Consider the following 27,339-nt stretch of genomic DNA (forward strand, 5'->3'; position numbering starts at 1 on the left):
GTAACAATCTGTGATTAGTTGTTCAGCGTACAATTTCAAAAAAGTCGTGCGAATAAATTTGACAATATACAAACTACCAATACGCTTACCACGAGTTGCTAATTATTGCTGAAGCACTACCGGAAATTAGCATGTACGTTATGAAACACTATTTAGCATGGAAGCGCGAATAGAAACAAATTAAAAATAATTCAGGTCTCGCTTGCTTTACTAGAAATAATTATAGTGCGGCCCGCCCGTTCTTATATTATTTTTTGGGATTTTGGGCTAATTCTACATATTTAACTGATAGCAGTGAGTTTTATTCGGGTCTAATAGGATATGCTGTGACAACCGTTTAAAAATTCGTTTATGTATAAGGCTGTTTAACGTAAAGCACACATGTGAAAGCAAAACAAGATATGTAAGTGTTGTAATTTGGTCTGACAATTTAGACAGAACTAAAAATGAATGACAAGGTAGGTGAAAATAACTTGTTCGCATAGATCCAGCGAATAACCGCGTGTAAACTAGTTCGCAAATTAAACAGAGTTTATAATTAACCATTACTCACGTTCCTTTTATTTATTTTTCTTTATACATTATTGGTCGCCGTTTGTTTATATAGAGTTTGTTTCAGCTCAAATATAGCATCTGTTTATGAAATCGTCTTCTGTTTTGTGCAGGTCTGCAGGTAACAGCAATATGAAACATTGAATAAATAAACACCAACTAGCTCAATAACATTTGTCTATATTTCGGTATTTTTGTATACATATGTGCTTACATACTAAAATGATGACGTTGTTTTTCTATATAGTTAAATTCTAATGTTAAAACGCACACATAGTACTGATAACATTAGATTAAGTTTCTCTTCATTCTTATTATGTAAATGATTACATATTGTTCAATATCATATAGCCAATTTTCGTTTACTATATCACCGTAAATTTGGCAATGTATCCAAGCTAATATAGCCAATTTAAGCACCCGTTAAGCTTTGTTTTTGAGCAATGCCACGAACAGACTTTGCCACGTTTTTCTGGCACGTAATTCATGGAACGAATCAGTCAGTCAGTCAGTCAGTCAGTCAGTCACTCACGTTAACACATATGCATATAACTTCGCGTTGAATATTAGCAATGATAATGTAAACTCTTAGCTTAAATATTGGTCTTTAAAAACAAAAATAAATCTACCTCTGCTTAGCAGTACTGACTGTTGTCAATACTGATCTTTTTTCAGTTCTTTATTGTTACACGACCGGAGGGAAGCAACCGTTGTCATTTGGACAAGATCGGAACAACTCGATCATATCTCGAAAGCCGAAACATATTTCGGCTAATATTTTTCGTCTAATCTAAGCACTGCGATGTCAAAGAATATGGTTATCTACGATGCCCCTATGGTGGTAAAATGCCGGTATAAATTACCATCAGAGCTCAGTTCGTCGTGCAATTCTGCCCCGCAGTTCATTGTGAATCTTCTCAATCTTATGTTGAAGTTCCGCAACCTTGTTCTTTAGTGGTCTTGCTTCGTCGGGATTCTGTTTCGATTCGAGTTCGCTTGTGAAATAATGCAGCTTGTTCATCCTAAAAAATACGTAAATTAGCTTCATTTCATGATTTTTCGTCGACGTCGTAAAAAAATTGTCTGGACCACCATATATCTGTTTACAGGGCGTCCGGTTTTCATTAGCCGTTACATTTAACTGATAATAGTGTCTTATAATGATGTGTCTGTTTGTGACAATCAGACGGGTCCATTTGAAAACTCTCAAAATGTATACCTGTGTTCGAAATGATTCAATTCTGCACGAAGCGAGCTGAGTTCTTCTTTGGTAAAATCAGCTCTCTTGGCCATTTCCCAGAGCCTCACAGCTTTTGCATTAGTGAATTCTTGTTCACTGAGCTTGGCTCTCACTTTATCGGCCAAAGTGTCGAAGTCATCTTTCAATTCCAGGTGCTTCACACGAATCTGTGAAACGATTTTGCGAGAAAGGAACCAATAAGTCTAGTTAGTGCTTCCACTGATAGTTATTTTGTGTAACATAGCAAGCACAGTTTAAATAATCATCCCTAGAATTTTTACATTCGAACTGATGCTGATCTTACCACTTTTCTGGCAGTTGAAATCAGCTAAATTTTGTTTCGCATTTGTCGTACATTGAACTCGTACATTGTAACTGCCTTCGCCGAGTCCACTAAACTAACGCCTGGTAGATATTGAAATTAACCCTAAAAATCTAGTTAAGGCTAAACAGTTAGCTTTTATTGACTTGGATGATAGAACGTTTTGAATCATTGACACTGTCTCATTGGAAATTAAGGCATTCATCATGTGAGAAAAATGTTCGTGCTTTATTTATGTCCGGTACTTGACCTGTTAGGCACTATTTCAGAATTCTGACTCTCAGCACAAAACGAAAGTGTGTCTACGCCCAGATCTAAACCTATACGGCTACGTGTCCTAAGTTTAACGAGCAAACACTTTGCCCATTACACTGTCACATGAACTGTTTATTGTTTTCATCCAGCTCGAAGATCCGTTACATAGCGGTTGACCTAGTTAATATCTTCACAGAAAAAATTATAAGATGAAAGTTAATATATATAAAGCAAGTAAATAATCGGCGTTGTATTTACCAGACAGAGTGCTAGTTGAGGATAGATTGGACACCCTTTTATGCGCTACGGACTCATAGGGATAATAGTGAATCTGCGACCAAAGCTGGCCGAGTGAACAGTAGTGCATGAGCTCCTTGCGAATTGCAAAACTAAGTTTTAGAGTCATTTAAAAATATTTATTTACTATTTATCTTTCCAGAATCGATTTCCATCATTTTAATATATGACTATACAGGCTCGGAAAGTAGGCACTTACTTACAAATGAAACCATTATCAGTTCGATTAGATTATTATTTATGGCGCAATCAAAAACGCATTGTTATCTTTGCCGATTCATTGTAGGGCAAAATCCTTCATGCTAGAGTAGATTTCTTGCTGATTTGTGACTTTATCCTGTAGAAACACGAATATAATTGCTAAACATCTATCTGCGCTAGGCGTTTTCTGTTTCAGCGACTAGATTATACCACAGTCCTTAGGGTGGCCGATTCATCCAGAGCTAACCTCCTACCGTACATCGTTCATATTTAAAAATATTCAAACTTAAATACGTACCTTTTCTATTCGTTGGCTTTCATTTTCATTAGAAATACTTTTGTTCTTTACTCGATCTTTTCCTCTTAAATTCTTTTTCTTTTGGTCATGCTCGCCTGTTACTACTTCGTCTTCAAGAAAATGTTCTACAGAGTTTTCTACCTCTGAGGTCTTCTCTCTTCGTTCATGCAAGTTATCCACAAAAGCGTAGTACTGGTCGACCTTCGTTTGATGATGTTCAAGTTCTTCTTTGAGAATCTTCATTTCTTTTTCATCAAGACCAGCTTCCTCAATCTGTTGGAACAAAGCATAATGTGAAGCTACCAAACAAAAGTGAAAAAAGAAAAATCTACGAAAAGCTTAACCTCGCAAACGGGCCCGAAGATCTACAGGAAAGATTTCAACAAATTGATGGCGTCAACGTTTGCATAGTTATTTTGAACAGCTAGTATTAAGTGGGTAAAAAAAAAGTACTAACAATTTGTCAGCTTGCTTGGCTTGAAATTTATGGATCTCCGATAAAGTCGTGTTGACGTTGGTGTTGTTTGAAAACTGAGGCTTCCCTGAGGCTTCACCGTAGTATACTTACTAAAACTAATGACGTGTCTTTGAATAAATTTGACTAGATTTAAGATAGAGCGCTTTGAAGATGTGTGCAATTTCTGCAAGAACTCACTATCTTTTACAATCTGGTTACGATAAACGTAAATGCTGTCCAGGCACATAGAAACATTTGTACTGTTCATGGTCAAGTTACATTATCGGAAGAAGTAAAAGTGCTTCCATCACTCTCGTTCTAGAAATCTCGATGAGAAAGATGCTCCTCATAGTGGTTGACTGGTCACAGAAAAAGTTTATGAAATTATTATGGGAGACCAGCGTGTCAAGAGCCGTACCATAGCTAAACACGTAAAGATCTATTATCAAACAGGTTTCGACTATTCGAAGAGTACTAGCCATAAAAAAAGCTTGGTGTTTGGAAGCCACACGAAGTGAGGCAAGGGAATTACTTGGTTACCTTTTCTTGGCGAAACTTCACAGAAACGCAATGAAATTGTATCATTTTTAAGGCAATTGATTACGGAATTTGAAAAGTAGATTACATACGACAAAAATGTTTAAAAGAATTAAGCGTTCTCTGCGATCTGTGAGAAAGCCCGCCAAAAAAAGCGATGTATTTAGTGGTATTATAAAAGAATTGTGCGTTACGAACCGTTTCTGTCTGATACGTGACTAAAGCCTCTACTATCAACAACTAATAGGTTTAGAGCAATTCATTGACAAAAAACGACCGGAGCTAGTGAACAGAAGAGGTGTCGTCTTCCACCATGGCCATGCTAGACCAGATACATCTTGAGCGCTACTCAGTAAAAACTTAGACAAGTTAGAAGGGAGATCTAGTGACCAGTCATATATATGTATATATAAAACAGAGCAACGATAAGATTTGGTGAAAACCAAAACTTTAAAAAAAATCAGAAAAATGGTATGTTTTAAGAAATATAATCTTGTCTTTTCCAAAAAAAAAGTTTCTCTACCTGTGCTGGCAACATATGCTATTATTTTGTATCGTACAAGGTGAAACTACTCACCTAAAAGCTACAAGTTTGACATGATTCTACTACATGTTTGCTTACCTTGTTCCACAGCTTATTAAGTTTCTTATCCTTGAACATGCGGTCAATCTGAAAGCCGTCCTCCGCACGAACTTCGTGCTCGGGAAAACTTCCTAACAAACCATAGCTCTCCACTATGGCAGATAACTGGGCTCTTAGACCTGCCTCTTGCAAGCCATCCTTGTCCTTGCCCCGCGCCTTAATCTTCTTGAACTCTACCTCGCGTTTGTCGTGAGTTTTGAGGTCATGAAACAGCGCTTTCAATTTCATCTCGTTCAGTATCTGTGTTAATTGTTCAAAAATGAAACACGTTCCTGTGTTAATAGGTCTATCGTTTTGGCTGCGATCTATCTTCAGGGACAGCGTACTTTAGCAGCGAGAATGTTTGTCTTTTAAAGGCCGAGCAACATCGAGTATAAATGCAAATTAACGAAACCATTATTTTGCAGCTTTAAGTAAAATTTTTTAAGTAAGACGTTTTCTTAAAACAGAATCAAGTCGAGAAAGTATCATGGGCCTGTTTGTCTTTTTTTTTTTGCTTTGTTTGCCTAAACATCGTGCAGCATTGTAATAAATAATAATACGCAAAAAATCTGGCAGCTATAGGATCCGATCTCTATTTTGTAAATGGCAATAATCACCAGGTGTCACACAGGTGATCGCAATTAGGGAGGCAAGCCATTCACTATGAAGGTGTTAATAACAGCTTGTTGAAAATGAGATTCGCCCAAATACGTATTGTATGTGAACGTGTTTTCAATGATAGATATCATCTATCGTTTCATGCAGTTTCATCTAGTTAAAGTCTAGTGAACAACTACTAAGTAAAAATCTAGTATAACAGTCAATGAGATACTCTTACATTTCTTATCGATGAAATCCTATCGATACAAGAAACCAAATTCTAGTTTTTGGGTTTTCAATTTTGATTAAAAGGACCTTATATATACATATATATATATATATATACAGTAAAAGCCATGTGAAGTCGGAACCCGTATGTGTTTGATAGTGATAGTGGAAGATTTATGCCAAGCACTTACGTCTACGTTAGTTAATACGCAATCATACTAATAACTCTGCCGTAGTAAATATTACCCAACTATTATAAATGAAACCTATACGGATTATACCACGTGCTTGCACCCCAATTAAATAAATATACTAACTCTTCCTACATGACCGCAGAGACAATAATCGTAATGTATCACAAAAGAGGGTGGTAATTTATAATTGTGGACAAAACAGTGAGAAAAACTAAAAGCCAAATCAGTCGTACGACATGGACAAGCTAGAGTTTCGATTTATCACGAGAATATTGTGTACACCTCGACTGGTTTGTAGATTCGATCGTTTAGCATCCTGCGATTTAAAGGCGAAAGAGGCGGCGCGCAGCCTATCCGACAATCTCATCTTTCCGTCAAGAAAAGAGCTGGAAAAGGCTGCACTAAGCCAAATTGGCCGATGATTCATCATAAGATGCTACTGTGGTTTGCTTCTGAATGACGACGCCGGGCTTTCTAGCATAATCTTCCATAATAATTCAGCTAGGCGCGTTAGAGGAACGTCGATGTTGCTTTTAAAAAGCTCAGTCTGCAGAGAACCAAGATCAGAAGTCGGTTTTCGCCTGAGCATGTGCGGCTGAGAGAAGGGGACTACACTAGCTTCTATTTTATGCCTTGATCCATTCGGCAAAATTTAGCGGATATGTATCCGATCCTGCGGGTTGCTTTAGAAAGCGTGCTGTGTGTGTGTGTGTGTGAGAGTGAGTGATTGAGTAACGTTGGAGAGCAAAAACTACTTCACACCTTTTTCTGTCACGTCAGCACCTCTAAAAAAAGCTACGAGAGGTTTATTAACGGTGAGCTGTGGGTGTGTCTAACGGCGTCGTGCGGTGGCTTGCTGATCGAAATCAACGGCAATTTGTCCTTCCATATCAAAAACGAGAGAAATATATTGTATAGGAATAAGCAAGATTGAGAAGTATTTAAACTGATTACGTTCCGGTGCACAACGCGCAAAAAATAATTCTTTCACGTATACAAATAGAAACCTGTCTCCAACAAGGATTCTAGTATTTATTGTTTTTTTCGTCTGGTAAGAATGTATTTTTCATATTTTGAAACGAATATATTTTAAAATAGTAGTAACATCAGAATTATAATAGGTCGACTCTGAGAACCAACAGGTCAGGTTCTAAGTTTAAGTCAGTCCCTGGTTTGTCGCAATAAACGCAGAACTTCTTAGGCCAAGAGCGTCGGATAAACCCGTCAATAGAAATATATGAAAATGACCGAATTCGGTTTTAAGGCACTAACTTAAACTAAATTTAGAAAAGCATTGGAAAATGTTTTGAGACAAATAAACGAGATTGGGCACGTGTCGTTAGTACGAAAGCCACACGGACACTAGTTATATAGTAGCCTTGTATATGTTGTAACAGCAGACCCGGAGCCTTCTGTTCTACTTCAAAGTCAGGTTACATCAGATCTAATATATTTAGTGGAATTCTATGCTATGCAGGATTGCGGAAAAACTTGGCTGGATTCTCAAGAAGCAAGGCATGCGTATGACCACTGTCAAGTACGTTGTGTGATCACGTAAAAGACGTCTTTCACTGACAACGTACATAAAAATCGTAGTTTTACGTGTGAACGTGCGCCCTAATTTATATTGCTTAAGTATCCATTTTCAATTGGAAGTTTGATAAGCCTATGATCTTAAAATCTTGCTGATTGACTCTGTTATTGTTGATCATTTTTAGAAGTTAATGTCGCTCGAGTAGACCGAGTCTCACGCAACAAACGACAGGCTACATCTGGCGGTTGGATAGACATGAGCCCGCGTAATCGAACTGGACGTAATTAGCACCGGCCAACGAATCTCATTAGTAACAAGAAGCTTATAATTGAAAATATACGCTTACACTCGATAAGTCACAGCTTACACGTATTCGTTACACAGTTACAAGCATATAGCTTCAAAGAGATGTCTGACTTGCGTAATTGCACAATTACCTATCGTGTACACTGTACTGAGTAGAAATTCAAAATATATGCATAATATAGTCGTTGCCGAGCGGTGGAAAGCTAGGGATTCCACTGTTCAGCCGAGACTGCCATAACGTTCGTCCTAAAGTAGGCGTTCCCTGAACCCAACAAGACTATGATATCTCGATTTACCCAGTTACCAAAAGGCAATATATTATTTTGTAAAATAAACACTTAAATAGGCAATTTGTAAGGGAACTATAAGAAACTCTCAATTCAAGATAGTAGCATATATCTATGTAAGATGTATACATGAAGGAACAGAATGTAATCTAGTCATTAAAGGTAACAGCGAGCTCTACAGGTAGCAAGCAAGTGACACACGATACTGAACTGTGACGACCAATCTTCATTTAGAAACGACTCAAAACTCCTGAGGATGTCAAGAATGAATGCCAACATAGGTCAACTGCCAGTGCCACCTGCTCTATTATTGACTGCAGCCTTTCAACGATATAGCTCACATGCAAAGTAATATCTCTTTAAATAGTTACCTTTTGGCCTTTCTGCCAAATATTCTGAATTTTCTGCATTCGGAACAGACGTTCAGTTGATGTCGAATAGTTTTTTGGTGGCCCGTCATAACCATCCGTCGAGCTGTTCTCCGCTGGTCTCCCAGTTACGGCGGTATCATTTTCACCGTTAGCATTTCTATTGTGACTGGTAGCACGTTTCAGTTTGTTAGGATCGTGATGGGGTCGTAGCTTTTCATTAGCCTCCTTCGAGTACTTGCTGAATTCTTTTTTCTTTCCGCCACTGCCGGCTGCGGCACACTCAATCGTAGTTAAGACTAAGCAAATCACTATCAGCAGTCTCATTTTGGCCCGCCACTGATTTCGCCAAACAGTATTGTTGTCGGTGCTGTTGCAACAGTCGACACTCTTCTAGCGTCCTGTAGGATAACTTCTGTTAAAACATTAATCTAACAGAATTGCTGACGCGTGCTGTTCACTGTTTGACGTGTCGTCGTATAGTCGAAAGGTTAAGCAGTACACCTTCTCCAGCAGGAAATGGCGCTCACTTTCATTGTGTACTTCAATGAACACCGACCACCATGCAGTCACCGATAGAACATGCGAATACGTCAGCGCCACACGTTTTAAACATGCGGCGACTTCTGAGCTTTGGTCGTCGCGCTGCTAGTGCAAGGAAAAACGCGTATCTGCTAATGACCAATGCGCCGAAAAGGGATTTGTCGATGCACGCAGACACAGGCATCAACACAGGTAAACGTTGCCCAACCGCTCTGCATGTGTCATGTTGCTCGCTACCTGATTCGTCGTCGGCCTCGCTGTCTCTCTCTCCGATCGACGTGGGCGCCACCGTTTAAATTTTTCGCACGCGAAAGAAGCTGAGCAGCACTCGAGAGAATGGCAACAGAACTTCGCGAGTTCATTTCGAATTCGTCGGGAGAAATAACTTGGTTCCGGTGATTAGTCAAAAGCGCGACTACAGAGAAAATGCGAGTAATGCATCTATGAAATTTATGAACATTTAAAGAGTTTTTGTTTTTAATGTTCATCCTCGCCAGTCATTATCATTATTAATGTCAAAAACAGCTGAACTGTTCCTCAACTCAGTACAAAACGAATACATTTTGAAATTCATGGCTGTATTAGAAATTGAAAGTATCCAGTTTGTGATGAACTCTGATGGCAATGATTTAACAACCTAAAAGGCCAAGAACTTGAACATTCACTCATAAATTATGTTGTCGTGGTGTACATTACAATGTGATAAGGTGCTGTTTTCGCAATTGAATATTCCAAATGTACTCTGAAATAGAGGCACCAGATCCTGCTCAACTCACTTAGGCGATAAGCTCAACCGTAACCACAAGGCCTCATTTGCATGGTAACGACGCGATGATTAACAAAGATATGATAAAGAATACATAGATCATCTCACTTTAAAACTCTACTCTTGTTGACAAATGTTGACAAAGCTTGGACTTGAGGTTTTTAAATTTTCGAAACCGAAAACAGAGCTTTATAACGGATAAGATTATTTTATAGCGATGAGCCCTACAAATGCATCATTCTGACTAAACCAGTGCACGTGTACCACTTGATTTTCAACAACTATGTGGGTATAATTTATCACTAGCATTTTATATAATACATAGGGTTTGTTCTTAGTACTCCAATGCGCATTATTGCTAGTGGTAACAGTAGAAGTAGCGTGCCATCTATATTTATGATTTCGGTGATTTCTGATGTATGTATTGCTTGTTCTTGCAGCTGGCAAAGCAAGCAATTTTGCGTGTAATTACTTCTTCCAGTAGTGGTACCACACCTTCTGCTCAGCTGTCGATGAAGGCCAGATCGAGAGGGCCAGATATCGCACTCTCAGTATAACATTGCTATGTATTTACTTGTCGAAATTTGAAAATTTATGTTGAAATTTGCTCATGTGTTAGTACTCTTGCAGCAGTCACTTACATAAACTGGTTTTTGTCAGGGCAGCGTGATCTGTATGGTGTCAGCAGCGGTACCTATTGCCACGCAAAATGACACTAGCAATTAAGTTTTGGATGCCAAGGGAAAGATCTCGTAAACAAGATACAAATGCTTGGTTGATTCAAAAATGCTCTGGAACACACCGGATAATTCGACATTTGCGTTTACCTATAAAGGATCGCTTGTGTGAGAAAAAACTAATGCTATGCAAAAGGAGGTAAGAATCAGGTAATGGAAACATGAAGAAAAGGCACTAACGGTTCATTTCTTATAAGAAAAATGTCACGAGGGGTCTTCCATTCCAGCGGAAATGGAACACTTCATCCAAATCACATTTGACGGTGATCGTATTTTGGGTGGTTTCCATGGTTTGTCTAGTCTGAAAAGAGGACCAAAACAATCTTCCACGCATAAAAAGAAAAACGTACTCGAAGAATCAAACTATGCGTTCCCCGCTTCGGTTGCATTACTCTAGTTACTGTTGTTAGTTATTACTATTGACCGTTAGCATCGGGAACTGGGGTTCCGCCAGGAAACAGGAGACATGTGCAATGCCTAAAGTAAGAAATGCGATTATAATCCACACTGAGAAAAGCTAACTCTGACGGGACCTAGAAACGTGACAGTTGGGAAATATGAAATATTGTCTAGTCCCCTTTTCTTAGTTAGAACGCTTCTGAGCTTCTCTGTCGCCTTTTTTTGATCGCCGAATTTAATTTAAGGCAAAAATAGAAATATACCAATGTCCTGCGCCTAAAAGAATGCATTTCTTGTCAGATATTTACTAATAGCTAGGCGTTGATACTATTGGATTATAGTTCAGCGCTAGCCGTTGCTACAAAGCCGCATACTATGCTTTCCCTTGGTCGCAAAGTGCTATCTGCTCAAGCTATCGGCAAATGTCCCGTATATATCGCTAGCACTATACATACCGTTTTGCATAGGAGTTACTCGGAGACTTATAAAGGTCGTTTGATGAGACTAACCAATATAATTTGAACGTATCAACCTTTCGCTACAAAAACTTGTTTACGTAACATTTTCTGAAGACACATGTAAAATAGGTACATACTTAAAATGCTTGTGAAGGTACATCCTAAAAATCATTAAAAAGAAAAAAATTAATTGAGCCATTACTGTATAGTTATTTTTGAAATAAGCCTTTGGCTTAGCCGGCAAAAATTTAAATGTTCTAACTCAAGCATCTCTCACAAACACCATTAGTCTTTTAAGAGATGTCGGTCTTCTACGTGACAGATTACAGTGTATTATTTTCGTTTCAACATCTTGTTCAAATCAAGAGAACTCTAAGCCTTTACTAACAACTTTACCTTACTCTATCCTAGGAACCCGAACAACATCACAATTTAGGTGCACAACAATGCATTTATGCAGCTCGTGAAGAGCTAATCCAATTATTTCATCGATACAAGTTACGGGGGTTATACAACTTGCTGCAATATCTACGACTCATCCAATATATGCACATATATGTATACGGGGTTAAGCACAGTTCTTCTTTAGCATTCGAAAACCGTGCAAGAAGGAAATTCTGCGATTGAAAACTGCTGATACTATCACTATTGCAGGACTGAATGGAACTGGAGGTATCGCAAAATGTAGTTTGCATCGTTTCAAATTGTCTACATATAAGTTAAATCATATATTCAGGGGGTTTACTTTTTGGATATAGCTACAATCGGATTCTAAATGCGTATGTTGTAAAGAACAACGCTCTCCGCGCGCTTAACTGAACAAGAATAATCTCCAAATGGTCCAGGTGAACCGTACACCGGTACGCGATTACATCCAAGGAAACATATGTTTGAATAAACAAAGGAAAAGAAAAACGTCCTTTGCTCTGAAAACACATAGAATCAATTCAAATTCGTGATGTGGAGCCCATATAAAGCGCATAATGATTTTATCTATTGAAAGAGTACGTGATTGGCCTCTACATCGTTGGGCGAAATGAGAAGTACACTCCAAGCGGACATTCTAACGCTAGCACTAATTTAAATCACCATTGTGAAAATCAGTACATTTTGCCCTGTTTTTGTTTGGCCGGCCAGGCGAAATTAGTCTATAGATTTGCAGACAGGGTAGCTCTTAACAGACATGAGCGGGATACAATTCTTTCATGCCATATATCGCTTTATAAATTTGTTTACGTCTACCATCATTAATATTTTGTGTTTCTTTTTTTTTCTTTTTTTTTTTTTTATTAGATTTCTCTGTATTTCATACGATTTCAAAAATAATATTGTACAACAAATGGAAATGAGAGGGCGACTTTAGTTTCTAGACGAGCCATTGCGCTGAGAAGAACAAATTTAAATTAAATCTGTTCTCCCTCGTTGATGCTCTAACTAATTTGTTTTTGATTAGAATACGTTCTCCGTAGAACGTTGACATCGTGACAATCTTTCCAGGAACTGTATTTACACGACATTAATCCTAAGTGCAAGATACCGCTACTCTACACAACCTATATCCTGTAACGCTGTCGGCTAATAGTACTAGGCTAATGTATTCATATAACGTATGCACGTTTTTAATTTTTAGTACCCATTTAGGTAGCCGTTACCCTAATAGAGAACATCGATAATTCGCGTACAGATGAAGCATGCATTGGATTTCCTTATATATATATATACATAAGGAAAATAGAGGAATGTAGTAGAAGCAGTGTGATTATATGAAAAAAATCAATATTTTATAAACAAACCTGCACGTATGCACTTGTACGATATTCGCCACAAAGCAGTTAAAAATTTAATGCAAAATTTGATTTGTAATAAACATTTGTATCTATGAAAAAAATCTTCTTTATTCTTGGCCAAACATTGCAAGAATGAATATTGACTCCACCAAATAGTTCAGCAGATATACTTTCACCAAGGCTTTCCCTTACATTTTCTAGCCATTATGCATTTTCTTTTTTCAAGTTTTTTCGACTACTTTTATTATCGAAAGATTAAGTCATCGAAAGTACCTTATCGGTGCAGGCATCAAGCATTTGTCCTAACTAGAACGTTTAACAATTGACCTTAGATGGACTTTTTCCACCAGACCTATGGATCGGCATTGTGATTTCATCTCTATATGAACATTTAGTTAACAAACAATCTTCTGACATTCATCTTCGAAATATCTTTTGAGATTTAATTTACCCATAGCTATAATCTTTTCCTTAGTTTGTTTCCTTAATATACCTATATATATATATATATATATATATATATATATAATAATGGTTCACATAACTATGTGCTTGCACATTACTGCAGTATATTAAGCGAGTGAATAGTATTATCATTGAGGTAGCTATGAATCGTGGGCAAATAGGCCATTGTAAAAAGTGTACTCTCCATGAATTGGTATGGTAGTAGTTGGTTAAGGGTGGAACGTGTAAGGAGAATCTACAATATCTGTAACGGCGCCATCTCACAAATTCTATAAAACGCTTTCCGGTCTATTACCCAGACACTCAATTGTTGGTTATTTACGACAAGTTGCGCTGCTTAGTAAGAGTTGGCACCCGTAACACGCAACATGGGTATTCACGCTAGTTCGAGTTGTATGTTACACAATGAAGGCGCCTTGAGCGCTTTCATATCCATTACAAAATACGATTCCATGACGTATATAAGTACGAATCTCTCATAATAATTGCTAGACGGAAATATCTGAAAGGCGAAATTCGGCAAACTAATTGAATATTCAGAGAATCTAAATTCGTTAATACATCGGTTTAAGCATAGGGTTTCATTCGTCTAAATAAAACTATAATTATATGAAGAAATAATCGTAGTAGTTCAAAGTTGATATGTTTGCATTGCTTAGAAAGAAGCCCGCCGGTCTCAATCGCATATGCTGTACAAGCTGGCAAATAAACTCGTACTTCTACACTGGGTGAAGCGAGCGTTTGCTTATCAATGGAATATAGAACCTTAGCAGGAATTTCCACTTTGTGTAGGGTAGAGAGCTTTGTTCGTTAAATAAAACTGTACTCGTGAAACCAAACGACAGACAGTGCTAGGCACGTTAAGTCGCGTGGATAAATTCATACAGAAGGTAAAATACATGAAAAGTATTTTGTTTACAAATTGTACAGAAGAACGTGTCTATTTTTCTGCTGTATCTATGAACCCCATAACGTGCCTTTGATGGATGTTTCATTAGTGCCCTTTGGATGCTACACTGGAAAAAACTGCTTTATCAAAGGTACGGCAACGAACAGAACACCTGAGATTTTTCGTTCCGGAACGCGTTCTAAAGTAACTCGCAACATGTTCGATATTTAAACAAAATTGCTCTGAGATTGTTTTTTGTAGGTATTAAACTCACTGCTCACCTCACCTATGTTTAATATCCCTATACTCTTTACTCTTATCAGGAAGAGTGATTTAGTATGGGGTAATTAACGTACTGTCCAGTTTTCCGGCGTAAACACGAGCGACAGAAAGCTTATAAACACAGTAATTTCTATTTTATTAGCGTAGTTACATAGTTTCTCTAAATTGCTTTTATAAGGACCCTATCGTAAAGCCCTTTATAAGCTAATGCTGGTCGGTTATACCGAGACTCGTTTCCGATTGGAGAGCTGAGCCAACCATGGAAATCAGTTTTCGAACCCGCGAAACATCGACGAACACAGACATTGTGCGACGGTAAGAGGCAAAAACGAGATACCGCAGTACTCGAGGGCCGTTGTCAATTTGCTCGTCGGACAGTTTCACGTAAGGCCTTCCGTCTTTAAGGGGAACATTGAATGGCAAAAGACCGAGCACCGATAGTGTTCTTTGGTAAGCTTTTAGACCGACGTCATTACGCTACTAACTGGTGCAAATACAGCTAAAGGTCGACGTTTTTATAAAAAGGTAAACCGTAACCCTTCAGTCATCAACGTACGAAAATATAGCGCTAGAAAGATTACGCACCGCATCCGAATCCAGCCTTGTGAACATATGCTGGCGCATGTATGCCGAGAAAGGTCACAAAAAACTTTGGTACAATACTTCCATCATGACGTACTTAAGAGTGACTACAGCCAGCAGTACTACAGTTGTCCGTATTTGCAGCAATTATTGGTATACAACAGTATTCTGGAGCAATTTCATCAAAACTATCAAATAACTAGCATATTGCTAATGGTACTTTTTGGTTGACATCCCCACCTCCATAAAGCGATAACTGGCTTTTTTCTCAAAGAGCTACAGTGAAAAATAGAGTCTTTCTCTGTGCCGAAAAAATATACGACTGATTTGGCAATATAGGTCCTTTCGCCAGGTTGAGGAAAAAATTCGAGCTTCACTAACATCTCAGTCTTCTGTGTGATCTGTTGTTTGACGCTATCGATATACGAATCTAGAAGATATTCTTACTTATGCACGTACGCGTATCAAGTATTGTGATCATGTATGGATAAAATAGATGGAAACAGATTACGCCGCCGTGCGTATCGTAGAAGACAATGAATACCGCAGAAAGCGGATTTAAAAGGCCTCAGATTCAACCTTCGAGATCATCTTGAAACGATCTCCACAGCACTCCACATGATGCTGCGAGGCCTCTACGTCGATTTGCGAAGTGCAAAAGCGCTTTCGGTTGTCGTAGCTTCATTGAGTGCTACATAAAGCTACTTAATAACACAAGCTTTTAGAACCAGAGATTGCGCCATTTCTACTATACGGCGCAAACTACTATGAGACGAAGTTTCTAAAGTGTAAGTAGATAAAACGGAAACAACGTGTGCTATTTCTGTGTTCCATAATTCATATACATTCATAATAAATCCACACGAAACTCTCACCCATACCCACCTTTTCCACACGTTTTTAGGTGAACTGTACACACATTTTCATGTTGACCAGCCTATAGAAATAAACTATATCAGAAACCACTTTCTCTAATCTTTGTCTGCAAAGTTTGCTGGCAATTTCTATATCCGTTCGAAGCTTCCGCAATGGTTCTTCCAGTACAATTTAAGTGAAAGGTTGCTCTGAACATAATCAGATATTGTTGTTTCCATTTTGTATTTGTTAGATCCTCTGTCACAGTAAGGTGTCAATTTTAAAGCACAACAAGTTTGTAGCCGAGGCACGGGAAAGTGTATTGTCGATGCATCTTAGCTTTTCATTGTCTACATTTACATGCCAACCACTATAAAAACAGAACTTTAATGGACCCATAGAAGTTCTTCACAGATGAGTATTTCATAATCGATCGGCATGCAGATGAGCGTCGACGAATGGACGTGGCAGAAACTTGTGTAACATGTGATATTAGTGTAAACCGTTTGAGACCGCGAAGTTGTTGTTAAATGCGTTTTTTCCTAACTGTATTGATTGGAATAATTATCGAGTGCTAAAAGTATAATGCGTTTGCCGCCCTAGCAAGCAACTAACTTGCATTACGTCTGCTTGAGGATGCAAAGCACAGATCTATATTCTTATTCATATTGCGTCAGGCTTGACAGCCGACATCTCATCTAACTCGGGTAGGTAGCTGACAACCGCTATACAATCGTCAAATGTTTGTCCATCATCATGGTTACATCGCACTGTAAGACACAAGATCCGTATTGATGCGATTGGAGAGTTCATTTATCTCTAAAAAACTGTTACAAAATATATAACAACTATTTGGGTAATAATTCAAGTGCTTTTTTTACGCAATCGGGCTCTCTACATCTACTACTACGAAGGCTACATCAAAGCTATAGTGTTCAACTGCGTAATGGGTCATGCATGGAAGGTATTGCACGGGACTATAATTAGTTCAAAATAGCAGGCTTTTCGTCTATGATGTTTTTCTGAAGAAGCACTGCAGGAATACTATTATCATTACTGCTGCTACTATACAACTCTCTTATTTTTATCATAAATAGCTATATCTATACACCATAAGACTTAATCGGACTTATATATCAGCCAATGACATTTAATATACGCAGTCAAAGTGATCCCACCTCTATAAAGTTTTACGTCCGGTATTACCCTTAGGCATAATTCCATCAGACAGACAGATGACCGGCCGGCTCCCAGCACGAAATGAACCGTGTAGATACACGGGGTCTGGCTTTGAACCCAGGTCAAAACCTATATCTAAAATTAGCAGGCAATAAAAATGCAACATTGAAACATAACTGGTATGTTTTGTCTTGAATCAAATGTGCCCACCATATCTACTATGCTCTCGGCTACAGAAGTTAACAAAAAAATGCAATATAATTAAGTTCTTCTACATCTTTTTCTTTTGTGAATTAATTACTCCTTACTTTATTTACAATTTAAATTTAGAGCTTAACCAAGCACCTTTTTTAGCAAATGAAATCTAGCACGTATCATAATTATAAAGCAGAATCTCTGATCAACGCTTAGCGTGGGTAAAATCATCCGGATGTATGGCTCGATAAACGTTCCGTTCCCAATCAATTTCAAAATTAATTAAACAACGCCAACTTCCGTACCGCATCTTGTTGGTGTTCCGATTCCAAACGCAATTGAGAATCATCTGGTGCATGGATTAATGACCCAGAAGTTATAAAAACTATTTGAAGACTGCGCTTGAATATATCATCGGTAATAGAGAGACGTAGAAGATCTGTGCATTATCATACGCAAAATATTCAAATGTTTTCGATTTGCGCTCAGCAGTGGTTATCCAAGCTGATCTATTCTAATAGAAATCTATTTGTGCAAATAGATGGTCATTCCTTTCGCCAGTTACCGATAATAGACCTTTTATGCAAAGCTACCACGCATTTGTAGTGCAGCTTTTTGTCAGCTGGCATGGGCATCGCTTAGGTGCAAGCCAGCATCACTTAGTAGTTAAAAGGCAGCGCCAGAATGGAACAAAATTTCGCACTAGCTTCCTCACACATTCGACATATACTAGCCAAAAATGAGCACAACAATTAGTTCGTTTTTTATATTAAACACCATATAGTATCTGTTTATTCAAAAACAAATCGATACGTATTGCCACATGTATATTGAGAAAACATACTTCAGCCCGATCTACACCCACGCATACACACAGATATAACCCTACAATGGTCATTGACATTATCACATCGTATTGTTTTTGTTTATGCAGTACAGTACTGTTTGGTCATGAAACGATTCTTCTCATTTCTTCCGTTCGTTTAGTCTTTTTTTTCAAACGCCCAGTTTTCACCTCTGCAGCAAATCCAATTTTCGATTATATTCCTCGCGCTATTCCTATCGCACATAGACGTTAAATAGAAACGGGACACTCTAGAACATGCGAAAATCTTCGGCGGACCGCGCTAGGCGTTTTACTGAAGGGTATCCCATGCTATGTGTCTACGTACCCACCATAGTTGCTGATAAATGCACTAAAATTTGAAACTGCCCGTCGGTCACCAACTATTACTCCACTACTAGTTATAACTAATCAGTGGGCCCGTAGCGCCTTTCCCGTTCTTCGCTTCTTGCTCAAGAAGACCAACGCCAAGCTATTCAATTGTACACTGGCTACCTTAGATGCAAATAGGCTGGAAGGGTGTGTGTACGTTTATCTGATCAAGGACACATGTACTACCGTTTGAACGTCTCACTGCAACAAGCAACCGAACTCATACTGCCTATCAACAAATAAACCTATGCTCTCACTGCGGTATCGAGCTACAGCCAATACTTCATGGTTCGCGACAGTCTAGCAGCTGTGTCGCTGCCGTACCATGCATGAACCTATCTCGTATTTTTTTTTTTTACTTCTACGCATAGTAGCTAGTTTTTCGAGAAAAACAAAGTGATTAGCCTGACTGGTCTGACTTCGCGAGGCGACGATGAATAGCGCGCAACTTGTGTAATTGTTCAGATTGTGTCCATTCATAACACCGCGTGCGATAAGTGAAGACTAACACACGATAAAGGGTTAATGAACGTATGATATTCCGACCTGAAATTTGAAGACACATTGAAGTATCACTTGTCGATTGCGATTTTCAGTAAACTGAATACCGTTATCATAATCGGTTATAAAATCGGATACGGTAATAACCATTATGTGGAGCAAGTTCAACTCACAAGTGCAAACAGGCGCATTAAGTTAAAATAATAATGCAATTATCATAGTTTATATTTACTTAGCATATTGCTATCATCATGACTATTATAAAGCACTGTCTTAACTCGACCCCCGCTAAAAAGTGCTATTTATATACTGCTAGTTTCTCTATCATCCATGATATTTTTACTGTTCGAACAGTTCCAGCTAGTCTATCTGCAAGTACTATAAATCAGAAACGTTAAGCAATTTCTTGATTCGACAATAAAATATATATTTTTTGGGTAGAACTGATATTTTTTGCGCCGACGATATATCAATTATACAAGCTAGCATTCGAAGTCTATGTTACCACTTTAACTATCAGATATTGTAGAGCTGGTCAAATGATTCAATAAAAATTTTGTTATTTATTTTCTGGCTCTTTGCGGCTCTTTTAAATTTTTTTTGCAATGTATAATCTCCTACACGCACCTTTCTTATTTTTAGTATAAGTATAATAGTTAGAAACAACGCTGTACAACTTTTCGTAGATGCAGCTTCTGTCAGGTTGCATGCACATCTCAGCGTTCTTAACCAATATTGTTAATCTCATTATATTCTTAATATGGCTATTACACTGTCATCGTATAAGAAACTTATTGGACGCGAGACACATCTACTAAATCTAGTAGGCACACTTTTAACAGCTATCGTGTCTTTGGTATCACTCCCATCATTTTAATAAGGTTATAATGTATAATTGGTAATTATATTCCTCCTCAACAAATCCAGCTTTTTACTCCAAACACTTCATGAATTACTTGCTATTTATACCCTTTATTCTTGTTCACTTAGGACATTTTGTCCTAAAGTACTCCGTATACCTATTTTCCTGCCGATGCTCGACGTTTTAGCTCGCCTTCCACTGCAATTGCCTCAGCACGCAAAAATCTTCACGAATCTCACCCTTCGGTTTCTTTTCTAAAGCCGAAAAATAAATCTCCGGAAAGCTGATCAAGGAAGAAAATGACAGAGAATGCTAGAACGACTGAAGAAACAAATGACAGAGAATGCTAGAACGACTGAAGAAACAATCTACCATAATTCGAACTCTGTGGATCATTTTTTAGCGAGATATTTTTACACTTTTCTTGAGAAGCTTTGTCTTCAGTTAGTTCTTTGTTATTTTATAACAGTATTTTTATGCTTAGTGAATCATCTGGGTGCATTATGCAAGGACTAGTCCTGTTTAGGTCGACTTTTGGACGCTGAACTCGATGTTGATGTGGGTACTGCTGCTTTACTGCTGTTGGCTTCTCCTGATACAGTTTGTGCAGATTCCGTTGTGTCCTGCTGTATAATAGCACCTTTCTGTCTCTTTTGCTCATCTTCGGCGCTGGTTCCAAATTCGTTGATGCGCCTCGGATCCACCCGGTAAATCCATCGCTGGTACAGATAAATCAGAAATACGATGTCGTCACGGAAACAACCGATTCTGTACATCATTGGCATCTTGATGACGAACGCGAAAATGTCATCAATGAACGTGTTGAGGAATTTATAACTCAGCATACGCCAGGGCAGGTGCGCTACCGACTTGAGCTTGTAATTAATGAATAGCTGTGGTGTCATCATGATAAAGCCGAACGTCAACAAAAACCCATACACCATCGAAACGATAAACGAATACCAACCCTTGTGCTCATGGTACATAAGTGAATACCCGCAGTAGCCGACAATTAAAGGGAACAGTGCAACACCGAGGTATTTGAAGGCCATTTCGTCATATTCTTTGGTGGACGATTCCACATAGGTTCCCTTGTCTTCAAAGTGAATTTTGAGTGGCAAGAGACCAAACACGGATCGTGTTTCGCGATCGATTCTGATGTTAACCACCTTTTTGACTTTCCAACACTCAATGCACATGCCAGCAAAGACGGAGAACTTCACAACGGGATTTGTGTCGTTATCAAGAATGTACAGTAATACAATTAGAGATTGGAAGACATTGAAGAACACCGATCGAACCGACAATCCCTCGAGAGATTTACGTTCTTTCCAGAACTGAATATCGTTCTTGAATGCTAGGAATTCAAATACGGAATGCACTAGGCTGACGACCACAGTCATGCCCAGTAGATACGGATTCGTATCAAGTAGAGCCTCCTTAAGGGCGTCCTGGTCTTCTGTAGCCTCGTCTGTCCCGACCATCATCCAGGACACCATAGATTTACGCATCGACTGAGCCACATACAGCTGCCATTTGAACAGAGTCATCGGTTGAAATGTAAAAAATACTGGCAGGGTTTGCGTCGTTTCGTTGATTGGGTAGTAATCCTTATTGAGATTCCAATAGTCGTTGAGGTATAGGATGGGATAATACTTATTTTCATGCGGATCAAACTCAACATACTCGTCGAGAGGTTTCGGCACTTTGCCCTGTACCCAGGCAGTGTGGTCATCGACAATGTTAATTGTTAGATTTGGATGCCACATGGACAAAATCTCAAAGGTCGTCAATTCGGCTTTCTGTTGATCCTCGACCGATTGCTCAGTCTCACCAGTAAGCAGGTTATGGGTCCTTTTGTACACTTTTTTCTTGAATTTGTTCAGTTGTCTCGACCGATGAATTACTTGTTCCTGGAGAAAGTTCGGCTGGCTTGGATCAGGACTTTTTCCGGATAGCACTGTGTACACATGAAAAAAGATCGTGCCGTTATTGATCATCTTATCGGTCGGTTTAAATGAGCCATTAAAATAGAACAGCCCATCAAAGTTCGGCCCTGAACTCCAGTCTCCATAGACAAGGTTTTCCTGTTTCCACAGCAATGCATTAGGATTTTTAAAGTGTAGGTTGCTATGTTCGTCGTCTGAGACATACACGTAGAGGTCGAAAGGCGTTCCATTGCTCCAGATATTCGAGCTGGCCTGCATCGCTACCGTGGGCACAGAGCCACCGCCGCTAGCCGTGCCATTTTGCGTGGTAGCTGGCGTTCGCTTGAAGTACGAGCTGACCAAGTAGATGATCAGTGCGCGCATTAGAAGGCCCTTGAGCACCGAACCTATCGTTGTACCCTGCTGCTGTGGTTGCAGTTGTTGCTGCTGGTCGTCGCCACCTCCACCGTCGGCAGTCGCCTCATTACCCGCAACGCCACCTTGAGCATCATTAGTCAGCACCATCTGCCCGGCAGGGGCTTGTTCCCCTTGTCCCGCAGACTGCCGTGCCCCACTGCCGTTGGCCGGAGATGAGGGCTCGAGTGCCCGTACTCCTTCTGCCATATCAGCAATCTATCAATGCTAACGCGTTGCACCTCACTATTACGAGATAGAAAACAGGTTCAGTTGGTACCTTTTCACTCCGTGCTTTCTCACTGCTATCGCTACCGGTGTCGCCCGAATTCAGTTTCAGAGGTCCCGTGACGACCAGCTCGTATTTACAACCAGCACGTACGAGCCGCTGGGGTGGGCCACGAGAGACTTGCAGTGTAACTGCTCGCTTGCGGTAGTCAGTCACTTGGAGTTGTTTGTCACATCGGCAACACGTATAGCTGCCGACAACACTAACAGCACGGGCCTCGCCGTGCGTTTCTGCTCAGTCAAATTATTTCCTGATTATTATTATTATATTGCTATCATCTATTATTATACTGAGTGGCTGACGTTTGCAGCAGAAAGTATTTGCTACACCACTCCTACTACTCACACAGCTCCCTCATCCTGGCTGCTAATAGTACCAGCTATCTCCATGGAGACGTCGACCGCCGGCTCTCTCTTCGAACATCAGCAGGTACGAGACGGTAACTCGAAATCGCGCGCCTGCTTAAAGCTGCGTGCTGTTTTGCGAGTGCCTGCGCATATTCAGCGGCGCTCTGCCAGTGGTCCCTTGTATTCAAATAAAAAGTAATCTTTGACTTTGTCTTAATTTGTAGGATTAGCGGTTCAAAGCTACAATGCCAAATAGTTTACGATGATTAACAATTAGGCGCTACTTATTGAGTGTCAGATTCACGATAAGTGCGCAATTCCTATTGCAATATCGTAGTATTGACATATCAACCCGTATATGCCCGAGTACCGTGCGTTATGTCGGCATTGGCCGCGTCAGCTGCAAACCCAAAGGCCAAACATCGTCGCGTCCAGTAGTTAGGATACGACGCGGCGCCACCGTTGCTACCATTAAATCTACTAAACCCATCAAAGGCGCGAACAGCTGACCGACTTTTCGATGTTCCGCTCCGTCCCTTCATGTACTGTATCGTATTTACACTAGTGACGTCATCGACCTCGCACTCACGCCACCAGCGCCGCCTGGTGCTGCTCACGCACAACTCGCGGTGGAGGGACGAGTACCGAGAATCGAGTCATTTGAAAGATGGCGGTCCGCAGCGTCGGAGCCCAGTGCACTGCATTGTGAGAGCAGCAACGAGCCGAAGGAGGGAGCACCACAGCACTGCAAGAAACCAACAAAACACAGCCGCATAGCGAGCGAACCTGCACCGTCGTTACTCTGATAGAGGAGTTGCCTTGGGTGGCTGACAAAAGAAGACACTAGTGACAAAAAAAACTCTCTAGGTGCAGCTTTGAGGCTACCAGACGGTGGAAATAAATAAACAGGGAGACAGTGACAGAGTGATCCGTTTGCCGCATTGTTGTCGTCGTAGCCGTAACTAGAAAAATTTCATTTTTGTTTCTCTCACGAGAAAGAAGTCAGTCTCTTTCCAACAGGCTGCTGCTGCTGTTACTTCTTTTCTACCAACCTGTCTGAGTGACTGACCGAGTGCTTGGCAGAAAACAGCAAAAAGGCGCACGCACTTTTCTGCCAGCAGCATCACGGTGATAGTGTGCGTGTGCATTTATTTATATGTCTGTTTGTGATAACGGCCCGGTCTTTATTGTTCCTTTTCCCTGGTGGTTTCGTATCATCCCTGTCTGAAGATTGACGTTTTCAACCGAGTAATGATGGCATGTGCAAATACATGGCAACAATCATTGCATCACTGAATAGATTGCATTTTGCTTTATTGTCAGCGGATAGAGCCGTTCGTTGAGAGCTCGGTCTGGTGCTGATAGTGTCAATGTCATGTTGTTTTCGTCCGCTGTCCGGTGAAAATCACGACAAATACCCGTTTTTAAATTGCAGTTTGCAGTGTTAACGAGTAGGTGGTGGGGCAAAAAGCCTACAGCACAAAATAGATCAACCGGTCGTTCTCGAGTCGCCCAGGATCGCTTCGATGTTCTACTCACCTGGGCAGCTGACGGTTCAGTTTATGAATGATACTATATTACTAATCAACTTCAATGATGTGTAAAGTGCGTGAAACTGTATTGCTATTTTTCGAGGTTGCACTGAACTGAACTAGGCAGCAGGTTCTTCAGGCAATCGGTCAGCGAGGGAAGCGAGCAGCACTTCTCCGACCGTGTCCGTGGGCACGGGTTATAGCAGCCAAGTGTTAACGTATTGTGCCTGTGGTTGTGCTCCTATCATTTCGTCTCGACGTATTTTACGACAGCCGCCGGTGGCCATTGTGTACATGCGGTGGCGACGACGGCGACGATTGTTTTTACGTACTTCGATTACAGATAAACTATTGTGGCGTCTTCATTTTTGCCTTCATCTACATCTACGTCTTCACATGTGTAAGTACTAGATTAGGATAGGTATGACGTGAAAGAAAACAGCGAGCAAGGACTGTAAACGTGTGCATGTAAACACAAATGGCACGCGGCAACGAAAATAACAACAGAATACAAAGGCAATTCGGGAAATTATCATAGTTATTGATTGTGTCACACTTATTGCCCAGACGAAAGACAAAGTTAACGCATGCAATCGAACAGTAACGACCGTGAGGAAATTATTAGCTCAAAAAGCATTTTTATGTCTTTCATTAACTATGTTTATGCACATGCATAATAGTCCATACAGATGAACAAACAGACGAAGAGACAGATGGATCCGTGATTATCGAAGGGAAGATGCCGATTTTTTTTTATCGGATACGACAGAATTAAAAGCTGTAACGACAGTTTGCACCAAATCTTGATCTACTTGCCGTATCGTCAACAACAGCAATTTTTATTGCTTGCTTTAGATATGCCGTTTCGCTTATAATTCGCACTAGTAGTATCTATTGCGTCAAATATGATAACTAGTGGTTCAGTATAAAGACTTTTCTGCTTTGGCTTACGAGCCTGTTGTGTTCGTTGTATTTATGGCAATTACGTATAGAGAGGTTCTGTTGACTGCTATTGCTTTAACCATTTACTCGCTTACGGGATCACCTATTTAATTCGCCGCTGAGCTGGCTGAAGTTGTAGTCATTGGAGTTGTTGTCTCCTCCTGTAGTCGATATAATGGCGATGGCAAACACACAACATAGTGTACAGCAGGCGTGCGCGGTTCGCGTGCTTGGCGGGCTTAGCCATCACGGCGCCGAGGTCGAGTAGACAAGCAAGTATTTCAGTTAGAAATAAGATGCAAATGAAGGGTTTAGAGCTGAGCGCTCTTTGAGGTGTTGTTCTTTTAGCTGGTTCTGTATGTTGGTTGGTGGTTGTGGCAGTGATAGGTATTTTGAGGATGGGAAACTGGCCAGAAATAGGTCGAAGGCTACTACAACTGCCAGCAAGAAATAAGCACGTTGGCCGAATCCGTACGGCCAAAGAGCTCACATCATGACAACAACGTTTCTACAACTACCTTTATACCAATTGCTGTTGTTACTAGACTGTATGATAGAAAACTTACTTCATGCATGCTGCTGCATGCACTCGACAGATACAATATATTTTGCCTATAGCTGACCGCTGTTGCCGCAGGGCAGCAGGTTGATACACGCAAGCCCCTCGCGTATGTACAAATATATTATGGAGCTTACTTGGAAAGCGCCTGCCATATTCTTGGACGGTACGTTTCCCTCGGTGCCTTAGACGTAGGGCAAACCGAGCAGACCCACTCTAGCAGAGTAAGGAGAAGCCGGGCGGGCAAGCAGATCGTCATCGAGCGCAAAATTTAACCTGCTTACAGCCCCATTGTTGTATTGGACTACCTAGTTATTACTAACCTACTAGTCTATATTTGTACATTCAACTCTTGGCGTAGTCAGGCCGTTGGACTCACGACCTTTCGATTTTCGTTGCAGCTGGTCCGATGGCTGTGCTCACGCAAGTCTCAGGGATGCGAGTTAATTGACAACCGTGGCCACTTGAAACATAGAACTGCGAGAGCCATGGACTACCAATAATAATAATGCTGATGATAATTAGATCGTAGCGCGCGTAAATCCGCTGAACAATAAGACGGAGGATTTTGCGAAAGAGGAAATGGGTCATGGTCTGTGCTATACGGTCAAGTACATTTGATACTATATGTATATATATTGCCTATGAATCATTGTATTAAGTTGGAATCACGACCATTGCGACATTCGGCCGGTGGGGTAACAACCTCCGTTCTCTTTATACCTTTGCACCTTTTAACTCGAAGCCAGATTTACTAGCATAGCCCAGTCAAGCGAACCCTCAGCCTTGTGTCGATCGTTGTTTCCTTTTTAACGGCAGCAATGAATCTTCCTGTCGTCCTGCTGCAACCATGCTTATGCATGATATGAGGCAGTTCTATACACAAGTATCGCCATGGCTTTTCGACATCTATGCATATATAATAAAAATCAGGTCATTGAGAGTTGCGGGCCGATTATTCGATGTTCACATTTTCTTCCTGTCTTCTGGTTGCCCCTTACAATCATTCTTTGCCAAGAGATAATAATGTTGTTTCTGGTATAATAATACACTCGCGATAACGTGGGAGCCGACTGCCGATCGCTGTCGGCATGCAGCCCTTGGCGTCCGTGCTAGTCGGTTGTAGCCTCCGTTGAAAAAACTCTACGCTGCCGATATCGTCTGCTTTAGAGGAGAGTGTCGTCGAACAAACAGCTACAACAAAGAACATCAGCAATGGGTCATGGGAGCAATGCGTTTTAAGGGAGACCATCCATGTTGGCTCGATGTTTGATAATAGGGTGAAAGGAAATGGCTGCATTCTATGAGCTA

General features: G+C 40.1%; 2 protein-coding genes and 1 long non-coding RNA gene across 3 annotated transcripts; 1 reads left to right on the forward strand and 2 right to left on the reverse strand.

Moving 5' to 3' along the window:
- Positions 1–538: 538 nt before the first annotated feature.
- Positions 539–8,994, reverse strand: LOC111265586 (alpha-2-macroglobulin receptor-associated protein). Its single transcript, XM_022842394.2, has 5 exons — positions 8,305–8,994; positions 4,782–5,042; positions 3,166–3,438; positions 1,772–1,959; positions 539–1,574 (listed from the first exon to the last, which is right to left on the reverse strand). Exons 1-5 carry the CDS (start codon positions 8,626–8,628, stop codon positions 1,418–1,420), a joined length of 1,203 nt encoding a protein of 400 aa, XP_022698129.1. The 5' UTR covers positions 8,629–8,994; the 3' UTR covers positions 539–1,417.
- Positions 8,995–9,159: 165 nt separating this feature from the next.
- LOC111265587 (uncharacterized) lies at positions 9,160–13,092 on the forward strand. The gene is made up of 2 exons (XR_002683531.2): positions 9,160–10,486; positions 11,616–13,092. It is a non-coding gene; the product is annotated as an uncharacterized LOC111265587 (long non-coding RNA).
- Positions 13,093–18,194: 5,102 nt separating this feature from the next.
- On the reverse strand, positions 18,195–23,028 carry LOC111265588 (putative lipid scramblase CLPTM1). The gene has a single exon (XM_022842395.2). It carries the CDS (start codon positions 22,567–22,569, stop codon positions 20,530–20,532), a length of 2,040 nt encoding a protein of 679 aa, XP_022698130.1. The 5' UTR covers positions 22,570–23,028; the 3' UTR covers positions 18,195–20,529.
- Between the last annotated feature and the right edge of the window lie 4,311 nt (positions 23,029–27,339).

Source organism: Varroa jacobsoni, unplaced genomic scaffold (genome assembly GCF_002532875.2).
Source record: "Varroa jacobsoni isolate VJ856 unplaced genomic scaffold, vjacob_1.0 scaffold_990, whole genome shotgun sequence".
In the NCBI taxonomy this organism is placed as follows: Eukaryota; Metazoa; Arthropoda; class Arachnida; order Mesostigmata; family Varroidae; genus Varroa; species Varroa jacobsoni.